At 41.0% G+C, this 17,942-nt stretch overlaps 1 protein-coding gene across 3 annotated transcripts; it reads right to left on the bottom strand.

The window, feature by feature from the left end:
• Positions 1–1,910: 1,910 nt before the first annotated feature.
• LOC116638042 (PEST proteolytic signal-containing nuclear protein-like) lies at positions 1,911–2,401 on the bottom strand. 3 transcript variants are annotated; one of them, XM_032413794.1, is made up of 2 exons: positions 2,108–2,401; positions 1,911–2,042 (listed from the first exon to the last, which is right to left on the bottom strand). In XM_032413794.1, exons 1-2 carry the CDS (start codon positions 2,399–2,401, stop codon positions 1,911–1,913), a joined length of 426 nt encoding a protein of 141 aa, XP_032269685.1. The 3 variants fall into 3 exon arrangements, with proteins under 3 accessions (XP_032269685.1, XP_032269686.1, XP_032269687.1); XM_032413795.1 differs by having other exon boundaries at positions 1,954–1,991; positions 2,047–2,401; XM_032413796.1 differs by having other exon boundaries at positions 1,954–2,003; positions 2,125–2,401.
• Positions 2,402–17,942: the final 15,541 nt, after the last annotated feature.

Genomic DNA, 17,942 nt, shown 5'->3' with positions numbered 1-17,942 from the left:
ATCACTACACATCCTCCAAAAGGATTAATATGAAAAATAACCACACTGCCAAGTGTTGGTGTGAAGGAAAACCCATTCATTGCCTCTGGGAATGTAAGTTGGCACTATTTTAGTAAACTGCTTGGTAGTATCTACTAAAGCTAGGAACATTTATACCCCTGTGTCCCAGTAATTTCACTCCTAGCTATACATCCTACAGTAACGTATGCCCGCAGTTACCAAAACACACATACAAGAATGTTTAGAGCAGCACTATTCTTAATAGCCAAACAATGAGAACAATCTAATGTCGGTCAAAGTAAAATGGGTAAATTGGAATAGATACAGCAATGAGAACAGCCAATAATTGTTACATCGACACAGTTCAACCTTACAAACATATATTGAGCAAAAGAAGCCAGATACAAAAGAGCTCATACTGTATGATTCCATGCCTACAGAATTGGAAAACAGAAAAAATGAATCAGAGGTGACAGAAGGCCGGGGGGCAGGGAGTGAGTGGGACAGGGTCTGGAGAGGCTTATGGGCGGTGCTGGTGATGGTCTGTTTCTTGATGGTGACAGTGACAGTAGTATGTTCATTTTGAAAATTGATCAAGCGACACGCTTAAGGCGTCACTCATTTGTGTATTTCAATACAAAGTTTAGTTCAAAAGTACATATCCTATTGATAGTAGACTTTACAAAACCACACAACTTTACAGTCTGAGGGATTCTTAGATTTGGGGGTCAAAGAGGAATGACTGACTCACTCTTGATGAGGAGGTGACTAGAAATATGGCTGGGAGGGTAAATTCAGGCCACACTCTGACGTTCTCTCAATGCAAGGCCAAGGGCTTGAGAATTTATTCAGTGGACCAGACACAGTGGGTGGAGATCAAGGGCGACACTATGACCAGATTCGTGTTCATAGAAAAATTCTTATGGCAACATATGAAATAAATTGGAAATGGGGGAGAGAAGACACAGGGAGACTAGTGAAGACATTGTCAAAATGTTGAGAAAAAAAAAAATGAAAGTTTGAGATGGCAAAGCATTTGAACGTGTGTTTTGCCCCTGTCCATCCCTGTGTGCTTCTTTTTGTCGATCTGTTGAGTAAACAAGTGCAGATTCTGAAAACACTGCTTCTGCCTGGAAAGTCACCATCCTTGCATCCCAGGAGCATCTTCAGTGCTGATGGCTTGCAGGAGAGGGCCAAGTCCCTGGAGGAACGGCTGTCAAACCGTTTTAATTCTGAAGACTACTGGGTGCTAGTTCTTGTCATGCTTCATCACTCAGGGCACGTTCAAGCATGGAATTTCCTGTGAAGTTAAAAGAAAAGTTATGTTATCTATTGAAAAAATCACAGGACAGAGCCTGCAAGCAGCACAGATCTGAAGACTACAAAGGTGGATCAACCTTTTTTGATACCAACTTCTTTTTTTTTTCTTTTTACCATTTCTGAGTTTTTATTATCCGTAACCTTCGGACACTAATCATATGAAGCTACAAAATTAGCAAATGTCTTAAAATCTGTATATAAAACATAAATTACCTCTAATTTCAAACTCTCAATGAGTGTACCACTCAATCATAAAAAAAAAAAGTGGCTCCAAAGATAGTCTTATACCATTATACCATTCTTTAGATTTTTTTTTTATTTGAGAGAGAGAATGAGAGAGAGAGAACATGAGAGGGAGAAGCAGGCTCCCCACGGAGCAGGGAGCCCGATGCGGGACTCGATCCTGGGACTCCAAGATCATGACCTGAGCTGAAGGCAGTCGCTTAACCAACTGAGCCACCCAGGCACCCCACCATTCTCTAAAAAAGGAAACTGTTTCTTTTAACTTTACATCCACCCCACACCCCAATTTCAAAACACATCATTTAATTGTCTTGGTCATGGACATTTCCAACATGAGATTTTATATTTCACTCCCAGAGCTTCTGGTGATCAGAAAAACCATGCTTTCCTTTATTGAAGGAGTTTGGTCCTGCTGATGTTGGTGTAGCCTTTCCAATATTCTTCATTCTCATCTTTGCTTCTGGAGGCATTTCCTCTGGCTACTATCTTCATCTTCATTAAAAGCTGCTGCTACTGAAAGGGTTTTTGGAGCAAGCGTTGGAACAGTTTCTTTAGGCTTACTTGATCCAAGTTTGATGGATATGGGTGAGGCTTGCTTTGTCATCTGACTACCTATGGCAAATCCTAACTTGGAGATCTTTACAGGTTTTGCTGGGAGGTCTGCAGCTTCTTCTTCAGCTGATCGTGTCTCAGCACTGTGACTGGAATTTTCCCTTCCATTACTGAAAGAAACAGTCTTAGTTTTCACAGGTTTTTCTCCTTCTTCTGCAGGTCCTCCGGCGGCTCCAGCTCGCTGCGGTTTCTCAGGCTTCTCCTCTCCCTTCTTCCCATCCGCCATTTTCCCTGCCGCGGCCTGATAAGAACTTCTTTTATTTGGAGAATGCAGTCTGATGTTAGGTTAGATTGGAAATTCTAAACAGTAACAGGAGACAAGTATAGGGAATGCTTTAGCCAGTTTATGGTTTTATACGTAACAAGAATATTCCTCTAGCCCCATGGACACAAGAAATTCTCCCCCACTCCCCCCCACCCCACCCAGTTTTTAAACAAGGTATACATTTACAAGGATCCAGCAAAGAGACAAGAAAACCTCCCCCACCCCTTACCTTTTGTCTCTTTCTATATATAGTATATGAGGTGGGGGTATATGAGGAAAGAGTTAACCCAGCAGACCTGAACTTCTATCCTTGGAAAGGCCCAGCTGCAAGATTAGCCCTTGGCTGGCATCTGGGAATTTATATTTCAGGAGTGTTCCCACCATTACGTGAGCAGAGGGGCTCACTGTGTCTAAACTGTACAAACAATATGGTGTATACTTATATTAGGTTCTACAGAGAAACAAAAGCAATAGGAGATATATAGATAGATAGATATGATAGAAACAGAGAAAGAGAGAGAAGAAAGATTCATTTTTTCATTTTAAGGAATTGACTCACATGATTATAGAAGCTGGCAAGTCCAAAATTTGCAGATCTGCGGGTAGACCATTAGGCTTGAGATCCAGGAAGAGCCAATGCTGCAATTCAAGTCCAAAGGCCATCTGCTGGAAGAATTTCTTTTTGCTTGGGAGCGGGCAGTCTTTTGTTTTTGTCCTTTGCCCTGGCCTTCAACTGATTAGACAGGGCCCGCCAACATTATGGGGAATAAATCTGCTTTACTCAAAGTCCACCAGTTTAAATGTAAATCTCATCCAAAACACCTTCACAGAAACATCAAATGTTTGACCAACTATCTGGGCACTGTGGCCCAGTCACGTTGACACATAAAATTAATCATCACAATGCTGAACGCCTGCTAGTTCTTTCTGGCAGCCTGGATATATGGTACATGCCAGGCAAAGTTTGCCTCTGTGATCAGCTTTCAATAAAAACCTTGGGCATTAAGTCTCTAATGAGCTTCCTTGATAGACAACATTTTACAAATGTTGTCACAATTTCTCGGAGGAATTAAGTGCGTTCTGCATAAATCCAGTGGGAGAGGACCCTTGGAAACCTGCATCTGGTCTCCCACAGACTTCATCTCACATGCCTTTTCCCTTGGCTAATTGTGCTTTCCATCCTTTTGCTGTAATAAATCATAGTTGTCAATGTGGCTAGATGTTGAATCCTGTGGGTCTCTCTAGTGAATCATCAAACCTAGGGGTGATCTTGGGAACCCCCAACCCAGGATATTACAAGAGCCCATCTTATTCTATTCTTCTCTTGAAATAGATCAAATGGCATGACAGAAGTAAATCACAGATTGTATCAAAAGGACAGTATAATGAATGACATAAAAATAGTTCAGGAGGAGCTAGTGATTATATAGTACTTTAGAATTATGAAGGGCTACATAAATACTAAGTAACAATAATAAGACAAATTGTACATTTCCATTAATTCCAAAGGACATTTCCACAGATTTTCACAGAAAAAAAACTTAATTATGTATGTCCAACAAGAACTGTTATAAACCTTTTAAATAGTCCTAGAATATTTTTAGTGAGAAGTAGTGCAGAGATCCATTAACCAAAGGGAAAAATGTTTGGGGACTATTAAGTGAAATTTCAAGCCTAATTGGTTTTGAAATCAGTTTATTAGAATTATAGGGAAATATTTCATATATAATGATCTCTGGGTTTTGCTTAATAGTCATACTAATTAACTTCTCAAATTCAATAAAAGTGCAGGAAATTTACCTATGTTCATTACTTGACAAATAAATCATGGTAATTACATATTCACATGGCCAATGATAATTCTTCCAACTCAGTCTAATAAGCAAAGGTTCTTCAAGATAATTTTTATTTCTTTTAAAAAGCCACATGTATAAAATGATTCCTACTGGTCAGGAGTTTTGAGGCTCCCTGCTGATATCCAAACAAGAGTTTCCTAAATCTTCAGGTCAGTAGTAACATCCTGTACAGTTTTAGTAAGATGTGTATTTCCAGGGTGCTATAACGTATCCAGATAACGATCTCTGGGGGTTTGAAGGTGTTAGGTGACATAGTATTGGAATTTTTAAATTTCAGGTCCGCCTTGACTTCCACTGTTGCTGCATGGAGAACAAGAGAATATATCAAAATCCCAGAAAATCCACAGAAGGTGATTTGTCAAAAGCCTGATACCCAAGAAGTAATTAAAACCGGGTACCACGCAAATTTTGTCCAACTTCCGTATCACAAACTAGGCTGGCATTTAATCACTAGACATATATAATCTCATCTAAAACAGTGATCCTGAGCATGTGATTCTCAGATCAGCATCACCTGGAAACTTGGTTAAAATGTGGATCACCCAACAACAACAAAAAACCCAAACAACCCAGTTCAAAAATAGGCATAGGATTTGCATCGACATTTCTCAAAAAATATATATACATACATATTTTATATGCTGTATATAAAATATATATCATATATTATATATATGTATATATATTGAAGGCCAATAAACACATGAAGAGGTATCCAACATCACCAGCTGTAGTGTAAGGACCTGACATTAGGCCTTGAAGACTGAGGTACCCATTTCAAAAGACACCCATCTTTTTTTTTTTTTTGAAGATTTATTTATTTATTTGAGAGGGAGAGAGCAGGGCAGGGAGGCGCAGGAGAGGGAGAGAGAGAGCCTCAAGCAGACTCCCCACTGAGCATAGAGCCCAACGCGGGGCTCCATCTCATGACCCTGAGATCACGACCTGAGCCAAAACCAAGAGTGGGACACTTAACTGACTGCGCCACCCAGGCACGCCTCAAAAGACACCCATCTTAAATAATATTGCCGGCTCTAGGACACAGTTACTAGCAAACCAACCGGATAAGGAACGAGGCCGCATCCTCCCACGAAGTGCCCCTTTTAGAAAGCCCTGGCAACCCAGAACACTGACCACTTGAGTGACCCCCGCTTCTCCCTTCCCATGCTCTGATTCTTGTTCTTATGTTTTAAATTTGCTAATAAAGAGTGAACCCAAGAAACCCTGAGGCACCCAAACCCTCCACCCTAATAAAGGCAGTCCCAGGTCTGTGTTCCTTCCCTCTCCTTTACCGGCGAGCGCTGTATCCTCCAGGACTTGTGAGTAATAAATATTGTTCCTCAAAGTTGATGGTTTCTGCTGAAGTGTGTACTGCGATCATAGTAAGAACCACAAGAGCCAGCCTGCCATAAGTACAGGTCCAGAGGGGGAAATGTCTGTGGAGCTCCCTGCAAGTGTGGTATTTGCCCAGACAAGGGCTTCAGACATGACTGATGGGGGCACTACCGTGATAGGCATGAGACCCACGGAACACTAGCCATTAGGGACATGCACATCAAAACCACAGTGAGGGGCGCCTGGGTGGCTCAGTTGGTTAAGCGCCTGCCTTCGGCTCAGGTCATGATCCTGGAGTCCCGGGATCGAGTCCCGCATCGGGCTCCCTGCTCGGCAGGGAGTCTGCTTCTCCCTCTGACCCTCCTCCCTCTCATGCTCTCTGTCTCTCATTCTCTCTCTCTCTCTCAAATAAATAAATAAAATTAAAAAAAAAAAAAACCACAGTGAGGTACTGCCTCACACCCATTAGAATGAAAATTATCTTTTTGGAAAAAAAGGGAAATAGCAAGTATGGCGACGATGTGGAGAAACTAGAACCCTCATACATTGCTGTTGGGAATATAAAATGGGGCAGCCACTGTGGAAAATGATATGACAGTTCCTCAGAAATTTCAATGGAATTGCCGAATGATCCAGCAATTTCATTTCTATGTATCTATGGATCCAAAAAGAATTGAAAGCAGAAAACTAAATAGATACTTGTATGCCAGTGTTCATAGCAGCATTACTTACAATAGCGAAAAGGTAGAAATGACCCAAATGCTCACCAAGAGATGAATGCATTAAATAAAATGCGGCATATACCTACACTGGAATATTATTCAGCCTTAAAAAGGAAGGAAATCCTGACACATGTTACAACATGGATGAACCAAGAACACATTATGCTAAGTGAAATAAGCCAGACGTGAAGGGACAAATAGTGTATAATTCCACTCGTATGCATTTCCTAGAATAGACAAGTTCATAAAGATAGAAAGTAGATTAGAGGTCACCAGGGGCCGGCGGTGGAGGGGGGGTGTGAGTTATGGGGAATTGTTATTTAATAGATAAAGAGTTTCTGTTAGGGATGGTGAAAAAGCTTGGAAATCAATAGTGGTGATGGTTGCATAACACTATGAAAGTTCTTATTGCCACCTAATTGTATGCTCAAACTGGGTAAAATTATAAATTTTATTATATACATTTTACCACAATAAAAAAAACTAGATAAAAATATACAAATTCTTGGGCCCCATCCCAGACCTACTGAATCAGAAACTCTGAAGGGGGCTAGCCATCTCTGCTTTAATAAGCCCTCTGGGTGATTCTGATGCATTCTAGAATTTGAGAACCACTGATTCAAAGAAATCTGAAGTTAATGTCAAAGTTAGAATTAGATAAATTCTAATTTATTAGAATAGAGAGGGTGGCAGGTGAAGGAAACTTCACCTTGGTAAATTTTGTATAGTTTCAGATAACCGAGGATGCCAAAAATGGTACTATTAAAGTGGTTTCTTTGAAGCCAAGGATCAAAATACATGCTCATAAAATGTCTGACAAACTCGCTCCGTGGCCAAGGCTTGTCCAATGAAGGTGCTAGTTGCCTTTATAAACAGTTTTTTAAAGAATCTCAATTAAACTCACATATTTTATCAGTTAGCATCCGCTGTAGGTCTTTTGGATGAAGGGAATTTAATATTGGGAATCAAGTGCAAAGATTATGGAAGGACAGAGAAAATAAGCAGGACATAATGAAGCACCCCAGAAATTAGGAAATCATTTACCTCTCCTGGGGCTGGAGTTTCAACAGGAGGAGGTGATATTTTCAAAGCCCAGACGCCCAGGGGCATCTGGCTCCAATAAAGAAAGGGCTGTCTGGCAAGAGACAGAGCTATGGAGACCACAGCCCAGGGATGCCACATGAAGCTTAGAGAGGTGGAGAATTATGCTGATTTCTCCCTTCCCCCACCCCCCTCGCCTCCCCATAAGTGTCTCCCATTGACTGTGCCCACCAGGGGGTCACAGAGCAAGGGAATCTGGGAAATGTCCCATGTGGTACAGTACAGAGCAAGGGAAGTGACTGATCTGAGATAAAAGTGGCAGTCAATGGGCAAATATGGTGTGAACGAGAAAGATGCACCTCTTTCTACTGGAAAGAGTACCATACTCAGAACCAAAATATTTGAATTGGGGGCCAGCTCTATCATGTATGATTGGAAAGAAATTGAACAAATCAGTTCACCTTCTTCAGCTTCAGGTTCTTTTCTACAAATACATGGTACCTATATGATCACCCTCTCAAGTATGTTGCAATTATCAAGTGGAAGAATGCACGTGTACATGCTTGTCAACCATGAGCCTTCCTATGAATACAGTGGCATTATTGCTGAGAGAGAAGCCGATGCTCTGATGAAGGTTTCATTCGCTCTGAGAAAGAATTATGGCATCACCAACAATCATCCAAAGAAGAACCAGAATACCTCTTCCCACCTCTCCCTTTCCTCATCACTCCATCCCACTTCAAAACCTGAATTTTGGAAAGGCAGGCTCATTTAACAATGGGGTAACTCAGCATGGAAGACTCTTCAATCCCGTCTTCAAAATAGCATTAGCTAGACATTTGGGGAGATAAATTCTGAACCGGTATCCTCATGCCTGGGCTCAAGACGTGGACCACTGCTATATGACATGAGAGGTAACTATTTTCTCAGCTATAAAATTAGGAGGTTAGACAACATTATGCCTAAAATTACTGTCAGTTGCAACATTTCATGTCTTTCAAGTGAATATTATAATCTCCATTTTATTTAGAAAACCTTTACCATGAATGGAACAAAGCCACCAAGACTGAAAAATAAGGATCCTTATGACATTTGCCTCTTGTTGCTCTAAGGACAACTTTTGAGAATATTAGCATGGAACGACGTCAAGAGGGAAGGTAGCTGATGTAGTTTCTGTTAACATCCTTATATATTTTACTGTTTTATTTTCCAAATTGAATAATTACACTCAAGCCCATCAGCAGGTGGTGATTCCTAATCAGGGGCCATCTTTTAGGACTGCCAGGGCTTGGCTGCAGCAGGGTGAGGGACTTTTGGGAGGCCCTAGAGCCAGAGACACCCAAGACAAACAGACCAGGACTTCTCAACATCAGAGGACAGTGGAGTGTGCTCTTCCCAACATTTCTGAGATCTTACTCTTCCAGCAACGGGCAGGGAGGACTGATTCATTAAAAGGCATAAGCAACCCTGGGAGTTCTAGAGTGTATTTGGAGAGGAGAAACCTAGGAAAAGCTTGGACCTCTTAATCATTTTGCAAGTGAAAAGGTAGACGCTTGGGTATAAATATGTGACCGTATTTCATTATCACAGATGGGTAAGGTCAGGACCCTTGCATTACAAGGGGGAAATAATAGTGAGATGTGGTTGTCTTACACACACTTGTTTCCCATGGCACTTACTTGTAATAAATCACAGTGGGAAGAGTCTCTGCAGCTGAGTCCGTAATATCTGAATATCCCTGGCAACCTGGAAGCCAGGCATTCTAAGGAAAGTAAAATAGGAAACAGAATAGAGAGAACCCAGACTTTCAAGTCAGATAAACTGAGGGTGGGAGGCTCTAAGTGGGTTCCACAGGGGTTCCATTGGCTACATTTGTTGGGGACACTGAGAAGCATCTTAGTATGTACCTGATAAATGAATGAATTGATATCATTCTTACCATGTTATTGCAGTGCACCTTTGAAAGAAGTTCTTTTATTAAGCTCTGACTTACTGAGTATTTACATCTGTTTTGATTTGACATGATCGATAAGCACCCTGAGTGCTCTCAGTTGTCACAAAGAGCCACTGGGTTCCTTGTCTTAACTCATGTCTCTGTCACTCGGAAGCCTTCTCTTTCTCTAATGCTGGCTAGCCTTGGTAGCTGACCTCTTTGGCTCTCCTCCACCTCTCCAGGTCTGAATAGTGGTGACTGTAAGTTTCCAATGTTAATCAAGGCTTAGGATATTAAGTCAGCCAAATCAATAAAAGCTTTGTATAATTAAAGTTGAGCACCTCTTTTTGTGCTTGAGAAAAGCCATAATGATGCCCTTGCTCTTTAGAAAGGGTTGGCTGAAGGCTAAAGATTTTCAATAAGTTCAAACTTCTAAGAGATTTATTTCTCAGAGAGCCAAAAGAAAAATGATAGAATGAATTTGAGAGTACTGTAGTGGGAAGAATTGTAAAGATAATTACCCACATTAGCCACATTCCATCCATTTTCTTTGCTTTTTTCTACAAAACTAGAAAGGGAATACAATAAAACCAATCTGTGATAACGGAACAGATGATCCCTTTAATGAAGTGTAAGTACACTTGAGCTATAAATCCAAGTGACAGTGCTGTAACTGCCAACTGATGTTCAAATATTCTGTCCAAGTTAGGGGCTGAGGTGACACACTATAAAGATATGGATCACTAACGTTCATAAGCCCTCCTCCTTGGGAGCTCTTGGGGTGGCATGGAGCTCTCCCAAGGAAGACTGTGGTATGATCCTGGGCTCTCAGGATACAGAGCCCAACACAGAATGCTGCCTTCTATCTGGCTCTAGAACCACAGGGGCTCTGGGCACCCAGGGGGCAGCTCCATCAATGATTGTAATGCTATTAATACTACTTACCATTTTTAATGAGATCTTGGGAATCAATGATGGTACTTCATGAGTACACACTGCACCTAACGGGCTGATTAGTATTTATGGAAAGTCTGTGACATTTTCAGTGTTGTGACAAATAACAGAGCTGTTATTATTGACTATGTGATTCCACGGAGCTTTCAACATAGTAGAGTCCTATGTATTTGCAACCCTCTGCATATGAGGATCCATATGCAGGGATGATATTCAAAATATTTAACAACCTCTATGGCCCAGCTACCAACCAGTCAGATAGATGTCAGTCAACAACAGTTGATGCAATCCTACTTCTGCTTATTGGCTGAACATCAGCCCTGCTTATGTTGGATTCTTTAGAATCTGAGTGCGTTATAGGAGATCTACCATAGACTGATTGCCAATCCCAGAACTCAAACAAGAAGACAAAATCATCTTGAGGACTTTATCCTTAACTGTAAAAGGGGATACAGAAGTAGATGCAGAATAGTCAAAAAAGGGGTATAAGAAAGGATTGTAAAAATTTATCTTTAAGGCCCCTTATAGAACTCTGAAGTTTTGAAAGGACAGAATTTCTTGTCAAAGAGAGAAGCCCCATTGTAGCAACAATTCTGATCATATATACTTTAACTTAGCATATATTTTGGGGGAACAATTTGGATGAAGAGATCAAATTTGATTGCTAGAGAAAAAACCCATTCTTCATCATGCGTAAGTTTAGGCCAGCATGGTAGTTTCCAGGATATGAGAGGACAGAGACCTGCTGATCTCCCAACGGACTAGATTTTACTAGCACTCATTTCCTTCCTGACACTGAGCCAGACTCAGGGTCTGGAGGATACAGCAGGAAACTGAAAAGAGCCCAGCTCATTCTTCCTGTGACTTTATGTAGCAAGAACTGCTCACTCCTCTGTGATACCCGTAATTATTCCTATTCAAAGCCAGCTTTGCATGTGTATTTTGTATAGTCTGAATGTCAGGAAGGTGCCAAGGGAAGGAAACTCATCCATTGCAAAATACCATCCAGTACTGAGGCTTGTAAACAAATTGGAAAAGCCAGGAGTAAACGGTGTAGTCAAGGTGTGGTAATAGAGAAATCCATTCTGGACAAGACATGGGTCCTACCTTCTCAAACATAAAAGGACAGAAAAGATTAAATAGCCCTCCCCTAATCATAAAATAATAAAAAGTGGAATTTGTTTGAAAGTTAAAACTGCCCTCTCACCCAGCTTGAGCCTATTTTGGAAACCATTTAACTGTTTGGATGAGACTCACCCATAAAATGGAAGAAAATTTCCTTTACTTAAAGTCAACTGATTGTAGGTGCTAAAAACATCTGCAAAATATCTTCATAGCAACACTAGATTATTGTCTGGTCAAATAACTGGGTACAATAGCCTAGCCAAGAAGACACATAAGACTAACCATCACCATCCACCTTGTCAACTGGGCACCCATATACATCTCCTTAAACCTTGCTTCATCTCCAAATACAAACAATAATAAAGTCATACTTCTGAATGGACATGGGACCCAATTTGAGCCAATGAGATGCAGGGAGAAACAAAGAAAGTTTTGCATTTTCTGCTTTCTATTTCACTGAGAAAATAGAAGCAGTCAGGAGTCTTCTAAATCTCCCACCACCATCCGTAGCCATTTATTGCATGTATGCCCATATACTCTGCCTTTTCTTTTGATACTAAGGATGAACTGTCAGTGATTGTTCTCTCGAGCTCAATCAACCCTTTTACCTATCTAAGGACACATTGTCCAGCAATTCTCTGCTGTATCTCCTGCATTATGAATTTCCCTCTCTACTGGATTCTTCTCATCAGCAGAAAAATACACTTTATTTTTTCCATCTTAAAAATCCTTCTCTAAAGTGGCTGCTAAGGAGTACAGGGTTTCTTTTGGGGGGATGCTGGAAATGTTCCAAAATCGACTGTGGTGATGGTTACACAATGCTGCATATACTATCTACTAAAAACCATTGACTTGTACATTTTAAATGGGTGAATTGTATGTATGTGAAGTGTATCTCAACAGAGCTATTATTAAAAAAGAGGATGCTGGCAAATATGATATCTAAATATTTGGAATTGGGTTGAATAAGTCGCAATGATATTTCAACTACTTTAATAGAAGATCTGAAAATATTTGCAAACTTATTCTATAAAATGATATAAATTTCATTTATTCATTAAGAAAAATATGATAGAGTAGAAAACAAAAAGAGGAAATAAAAGTACCTCCATTAAAAAAGCACTCTCTTGACATCATGCCTCCTTCCAGTTGCTACTTTATTCCTCTCCTTCCCTTTGCACCCAAAGTTTATTTTAAAGATTGTCTCTACTATTTTTCTTCAATCTCTCTTTTCCCACACTTCATTGAACCTACTCCATTCAAGCTATCACCTCACCACTTCAATAAAACTGCTTTTTAGGTGCACCAGCCACTTCCATGTAGTTATATCTGATGGTCAATTCTCAATCCTGATCTTCTTTGTCCTATCAGTCATAATTGATGCAGTTTACCTACCATTTCCTGGTTATCTTTCCTACACAGCTACAATGGTGCTAGGTAACAAATCCACCCCCGAACTCAGTAGTTGAAAGCATTTATTTTGTCCATTCATCTGTGGGTCACATGAGGGGTCTTCTAATCTAGGCTTGGCTCACCAGGGGCTGGGCTCCAGGCAGCATGATGGGCTCAGGTCCACTGCGCATGTCTCCAGTCTTTCTTGGGCCAGCGAACTCATCTGGTCATGCCTACTCCTGCAAGAGGGCAAGTGGAAACATAGGATGCCAGTAAGGTCTAGACTCAGATCTGGCACTGGCATTTCCACCAACATTCTATCAGCCAAAGAAAATCATGTCTTGGAGCCCCAAATCAAAGGACCTGTAAATATGTTCTATCTTTAGGGGGAATACTTACATTGTCATATGGCAAAAAGCATGGACACGGGGAGGGGTGAAGAATGGGGATCTTTTTTTTAAAAAGATTTTATTTATTTATTTGACAGAGAGAGACAAAGTGAGAGAAGGAACACAAGCAGGGGGAGTGGGAGAGGGAGAAGCAGGCTCCCCGCAGAGTGGGGAGCCCAATGTGGGGCTCGATCCCAGGACCCTGGGGACCTGAGCCAAAGGCAGACACTTAACGACTGAGCCGCCCAGGCGCCCCAAGAATGGGGATCTTTAATTTAATCTACTATGCTGTCCTTGAATCACTTTCTTCATTGGTTTCTAGAATTCTACATTCTACCTGTTTTACTCTTTCCCTTTGGCTGCTCCTTCCCAGCAGTGGAATTGGAATGCCTCAAGGATCATCCTTAGACTTCTTCTCTAGGTAGAGTGATTCCTTTGGTGATCTCATCTAGCTTTATGGTTTTAAAAATTGTTTATGTGCTGATGACTCCCAGTTTGCATCTTCACTCTGACCTACCCCCTGAACGCCAGACTCATATACCCAACTGCCTATACTTGAATGTCTAACAGTAATTTTAAACTTAACGTATCTAAAAACAAAATCCTGGTCTTCTCCTTAAACTACTCTCAATGTATGTCCCCCAAACAGCAATTCTTTCCTTCCAGATTCTCAGGTAAACCTTAGAGTCATTCTTTCCTTTTCCTTGTCACCACCATCTCTTACATTTTAATAGCTTCTTCCTCCCTAGAATCTGTTTTCAGTACAGCAGCTAGAGTGATCTTTTAAGAATATACATCAGATAATGTCATTCTTCTGCTCAAAACCCTTCGATGACCCCTCAACTCACCTACAGACTTTAAAGCCCTGTGCAATCTGATCTTCTGTTATTCTTTGACCCTATTTCTTCTCCCCTCCTCACTCACTCTGCTCCTTCCACATGAACTTCCTTGAGTATGCCAACTGTCTCCTGCCCCAGGGCCTTTGCATTTGTTATATCTGCTTCTGGAACTCTCTTCCCCCAGACATACCCAGGCTTGCTCCTTGACCTCATTTACATCCTTGCTCAAATATTACCTTTTCAGTGAGACCTGGCCTAACCACATTTTATTTATTTTTTTGTTTTGAACACATTTTAAATTATAATCCTATCTCCATCACCCTGTTTTTTCCAGTTCTTTTTTTTCACAGCATTATTTATCACCACTTGATACACCATACCTATTTGTTGTCTATTTCTCTTAGGTGGGTATATAAGTTTCAAGAACTTTTTTGTTCACTGCTGTGTCCTTAGAATGTAGGCTTCTGCCTGGTATGCACTTGGTATATACTCAATAAATGTTTGATGGATGGGATGGATGGATATACAGCACTGAAGAATTTGGTTAACTTGCATAGTGATATATAATCTGCTTCATTCATTGTGGTTGAACTTAATTATTACTAAAACTGACCTGACATACCTTAAGTGTCTCAATAAAAAGTGACTACCTGACAAGTGTTATCAGCATCATGGGTATGGATGGAACCATCCAGGATGTTACGTGCACATGGAGGAAAGACGAGGGCAAGGATTCCCTTGTTCTACCTTCATCCACCTGTCTGGCTACTTTCTGTGCCTCCTTAAAGCACCACATTTAGTAGAACCCATTTCCAGCAAAAATACTGGGGCAAGAGGAGTTATTTCTCCTGTGAAGAGATATATTTTCACTGCAAATCAGGGCAAAATGAAGCTCCTGGGGAGATGTGAGTCTCACTGTGAGCACAGGCATTAATTTCTCTCCTGGAAGTCAAGCAAAGGTGAGGGGTTACCATAGAAGGGAGTGTGGGACAGGAGCGGAAAGCGTAGACACCAGAACCAAAATACCTTGGCTCAAACTGTGACTCCACACTTAATGGTCATGTGACTTGGTAAGCAACCTACATTTTTAGTTCCTTATTTTATCATCTGTGCAATGCATTTAATAACAATACCTCCATGATAGGGTTATTGGAAAGACTAAATGAATTAATGTAGACCAAGCACTTAGGACATATATATATATGGTACCTTATGTCATATATACATGATACGTAGTCAGTGCTATGGAAGTGATAGTGACAATGCTGCTCCTTGGGGCTCAGATCTTAGTGTGACATAGAGTTGTCGCCTCCTTGTATGCTCACCCAGGACTGGGCTACACGCTGCTTTGGGTTCCCAGGATACCCTGTATGCACTGCCTTTGGAGCATTCACAACATTGTGTTGACATTGTCTGTTTATGAATCTATCTGCGCACTTGACCATAAACACTCAACATTTAGGGCCAGGTCTAACTCATTTTGGTAACCTGCCTGGTATGGCAGGGGGCACATAGAAAACAGTCCTGTGTCTATAGGGACCAGGACCTTAACTGAGTAAAGCCAGCTAGATATAAACTAATAAAAGAAGCGTTAGGTAATAATTGCCCTCTGGCAATACCAAGTGGCAGCAACTATGCAACTTCATCCTATTGTGCAGAAAAATGGGCTAGGGCCTTCATGTCAATCCATTTTCCAGCAAAGCCCTCTGTGCATTTTCTATCGCTGCCATTACAAATTATCACAAATTTAGTAGCTTAAAGCAACATGAATTTATTATTTTATAGTTCTGCAGGGCATAAACCTGGCATGGGCCTTTCTGGGCTCAAATTAAGGTGTTGGCGGGGCTGCATTCTTTTCTGGAGACTCTGAGAGTTTGTTTGCTTACCTTTGCACCATCTAGAGGCTGCCCACGGGCCTTGGCTCGTGGCTCCCTTTCTTCATCTCCAAAGCCAGTAATGGCAGGTTGATTCCCTTTCACATCACACCCTGACAATCTCCTTTTCTGCCTCCCTTTTGTACTTCTAGGAACTCCGGTGATTACATTAGGCCCACCCACATAATCCAGAAAATTCTCCTATTTTAAGGTCAGTTGACTAGCAGCCTTAATTCTATCTGCAACCTTAATCCACAGATTCCGGGGATTAGGCTATGGATATCTTTGGGGTGCCATTATTCAGCCTACTACAAGCCCAAAATATGGATATAAAAATAAATTTTGGATTGCTCTCTTGTTTTCTCTGATATAGGGCCTTTCATTCACTGGGTTTGTTGTTTTTCCTTTCACGTTGTTGGCCCTTCTCATATGCTTGCGGATTTATGGTGATACACTCATCTTCTGCATGGAAACACCCTGTCTCTCAGTGACCTAAGGACCATGGTTGTTGGGTTCTCTTGAGGTGGTCTTGGCAGCTGGGGTGGTCTGCCACACAATAGCTACAGTGGTTTCTCAGCACTGAGGGGGGACAGAATCTTTTGAGGGAGAAACCTGCATACCTCCAGCCTGACTCGCCCTCCTTTGCAGTCTTCACCTCCCCCACACCCTGATGGCAGCCTGAAGGGACTGTATTTGCATTTCCCCAAATATAAGAGACCCTTTCAGTTTCCAAGCTTACTAGACCTTCCTTTAAGACACTGTAAAGCAAAAGAAGAAGTAGGTGTAAGAGACCGGATATCAGTGTTATTGGGTGAAAAGAAACCTCCATGTCATCGGGCACGCAAAACTAGTCATCTTTCCCAGGTAACCTTTAACATCCCATTCCCAGAGGCCTTCCTCAGTTCTTGATAATAATAAGACCTGACATTTTTTTTTAACTTTCCAGGACTTTTCTTTTAATTTTTTAAATTTTAGTATAATTAACATACAGTGTTATGTTCAGGTATACAATATAGTGATTCAACAATTCTATACATTGTTCAGTGTTCAACGAGATAACTGTACTCTTAATCCCCTTCACCTGTTTCACCCATCCCCCATCTCCCCTCTGGTAACCACCAGTTTGTTCTCTACAGTTAACAGTCTGGTTTTTCGTTCGTCTCTTTTTTCTTTGTTCATTTGCTTTGTTTCTTAAATTCCACATATGAGTTAAATCATATGGCATTTTTCTTTTCTTTTTTTTTTTAAAGATTTTATTTATTTATTTGACAGAGAGAGACACAGTGAGAGCAGGAACACAAACGGGGGAGTGGGAGAAGGAGAAGCAGGCTCCCTGAGAGCCTGATGTGGGACTCGATCCCAGGACCCTGAGATCATGACCTGAGCTGAAGGCAGATGCTTAACGACTGAGCCACCCAGGCGCCCCAAGGTATTTTTCTTTTCTGACTGGCTTATTTCCCTTAGCATGATACCTTCTGGATCCATCCATGTTGTTGCAAATGGCAAGATTTCATTCTTTTTTATGGCTGAATAATATTCCATTGTATATATATATCACATCTTCTTTATCTATTCATCTATCAACAGATACTTGGGTTGCTTCCATAATTTGACTATTGTAAATAATGCTGCAGTAAGCAGAGGGGTGCATCCATCTTCCCAAATAAGCTGCATTTATCATGTGCTAGGAGCTGTTCTAAGCACTTGGCATATATTAACTCATTTATTTCTCACAACAACTCTTCATCTCCTCACCTTGCTGGTGGGTTGACAGAGAGGTTAAATAACTTCTCCTGGATTACTCAGTGTCTTCTTCTGAGCAACAACGTCAAAACAAAGACAAGATACGAAGGAGTAGGTAATACCATGAGAAGCTGCACACAAATACCATTTAACTCAAACGACTTTCATTCATTTGTTTCCCTCAATGAGCCAAGTAACAACTGCAAGTAAGCAAGAGATGATAGCTGGTAGAAGGCCTGCACCACCTGTTTGGAGATTGACTAATGTCTCTCAATGTCTCTGCTGCCACTTACTCCAGC

This window comes from Phoca vitulina, unplaced genomic scaffold (genome assembly GCF_004348235.1).
Source record: "Phoca vitulina isolate PV1807 unplaced genomic scaffold, GSC_HSeal_1.0 scaffold15, whole genome shotgun sequence".
Classification (NCBI taxonomy): domain Eukaryota; kingdom Metazoa; phylum Chordata; class Mammalia; order Carnivora; family Phocidae; genus Phoca; species Phoca vitulina.
The sequence above is the reverse complement of the archived record's forward strand: the minus strand, read 5'-3'. Positions and strand labels throughout refer to the sequence as shown.

Excerpts from the sequence above, each read along its gene's own strand:
- LOC116638042 (XM_032413794.1), bottom strand. The coding sequence starts at position 2,401 with ATGGCGGATGGGAAGAAGGGAGAGGAGAAGCCTGAGAAACCGCAGCGA. Across the intron at positions 2,043-2,107 it reads CAAGTAAGCCTAAAGAAACT|CCAGAGGAAATGCCTCCAGA; the intron begins GTTCCAACGCTT and ends TGAAGATAGTAG.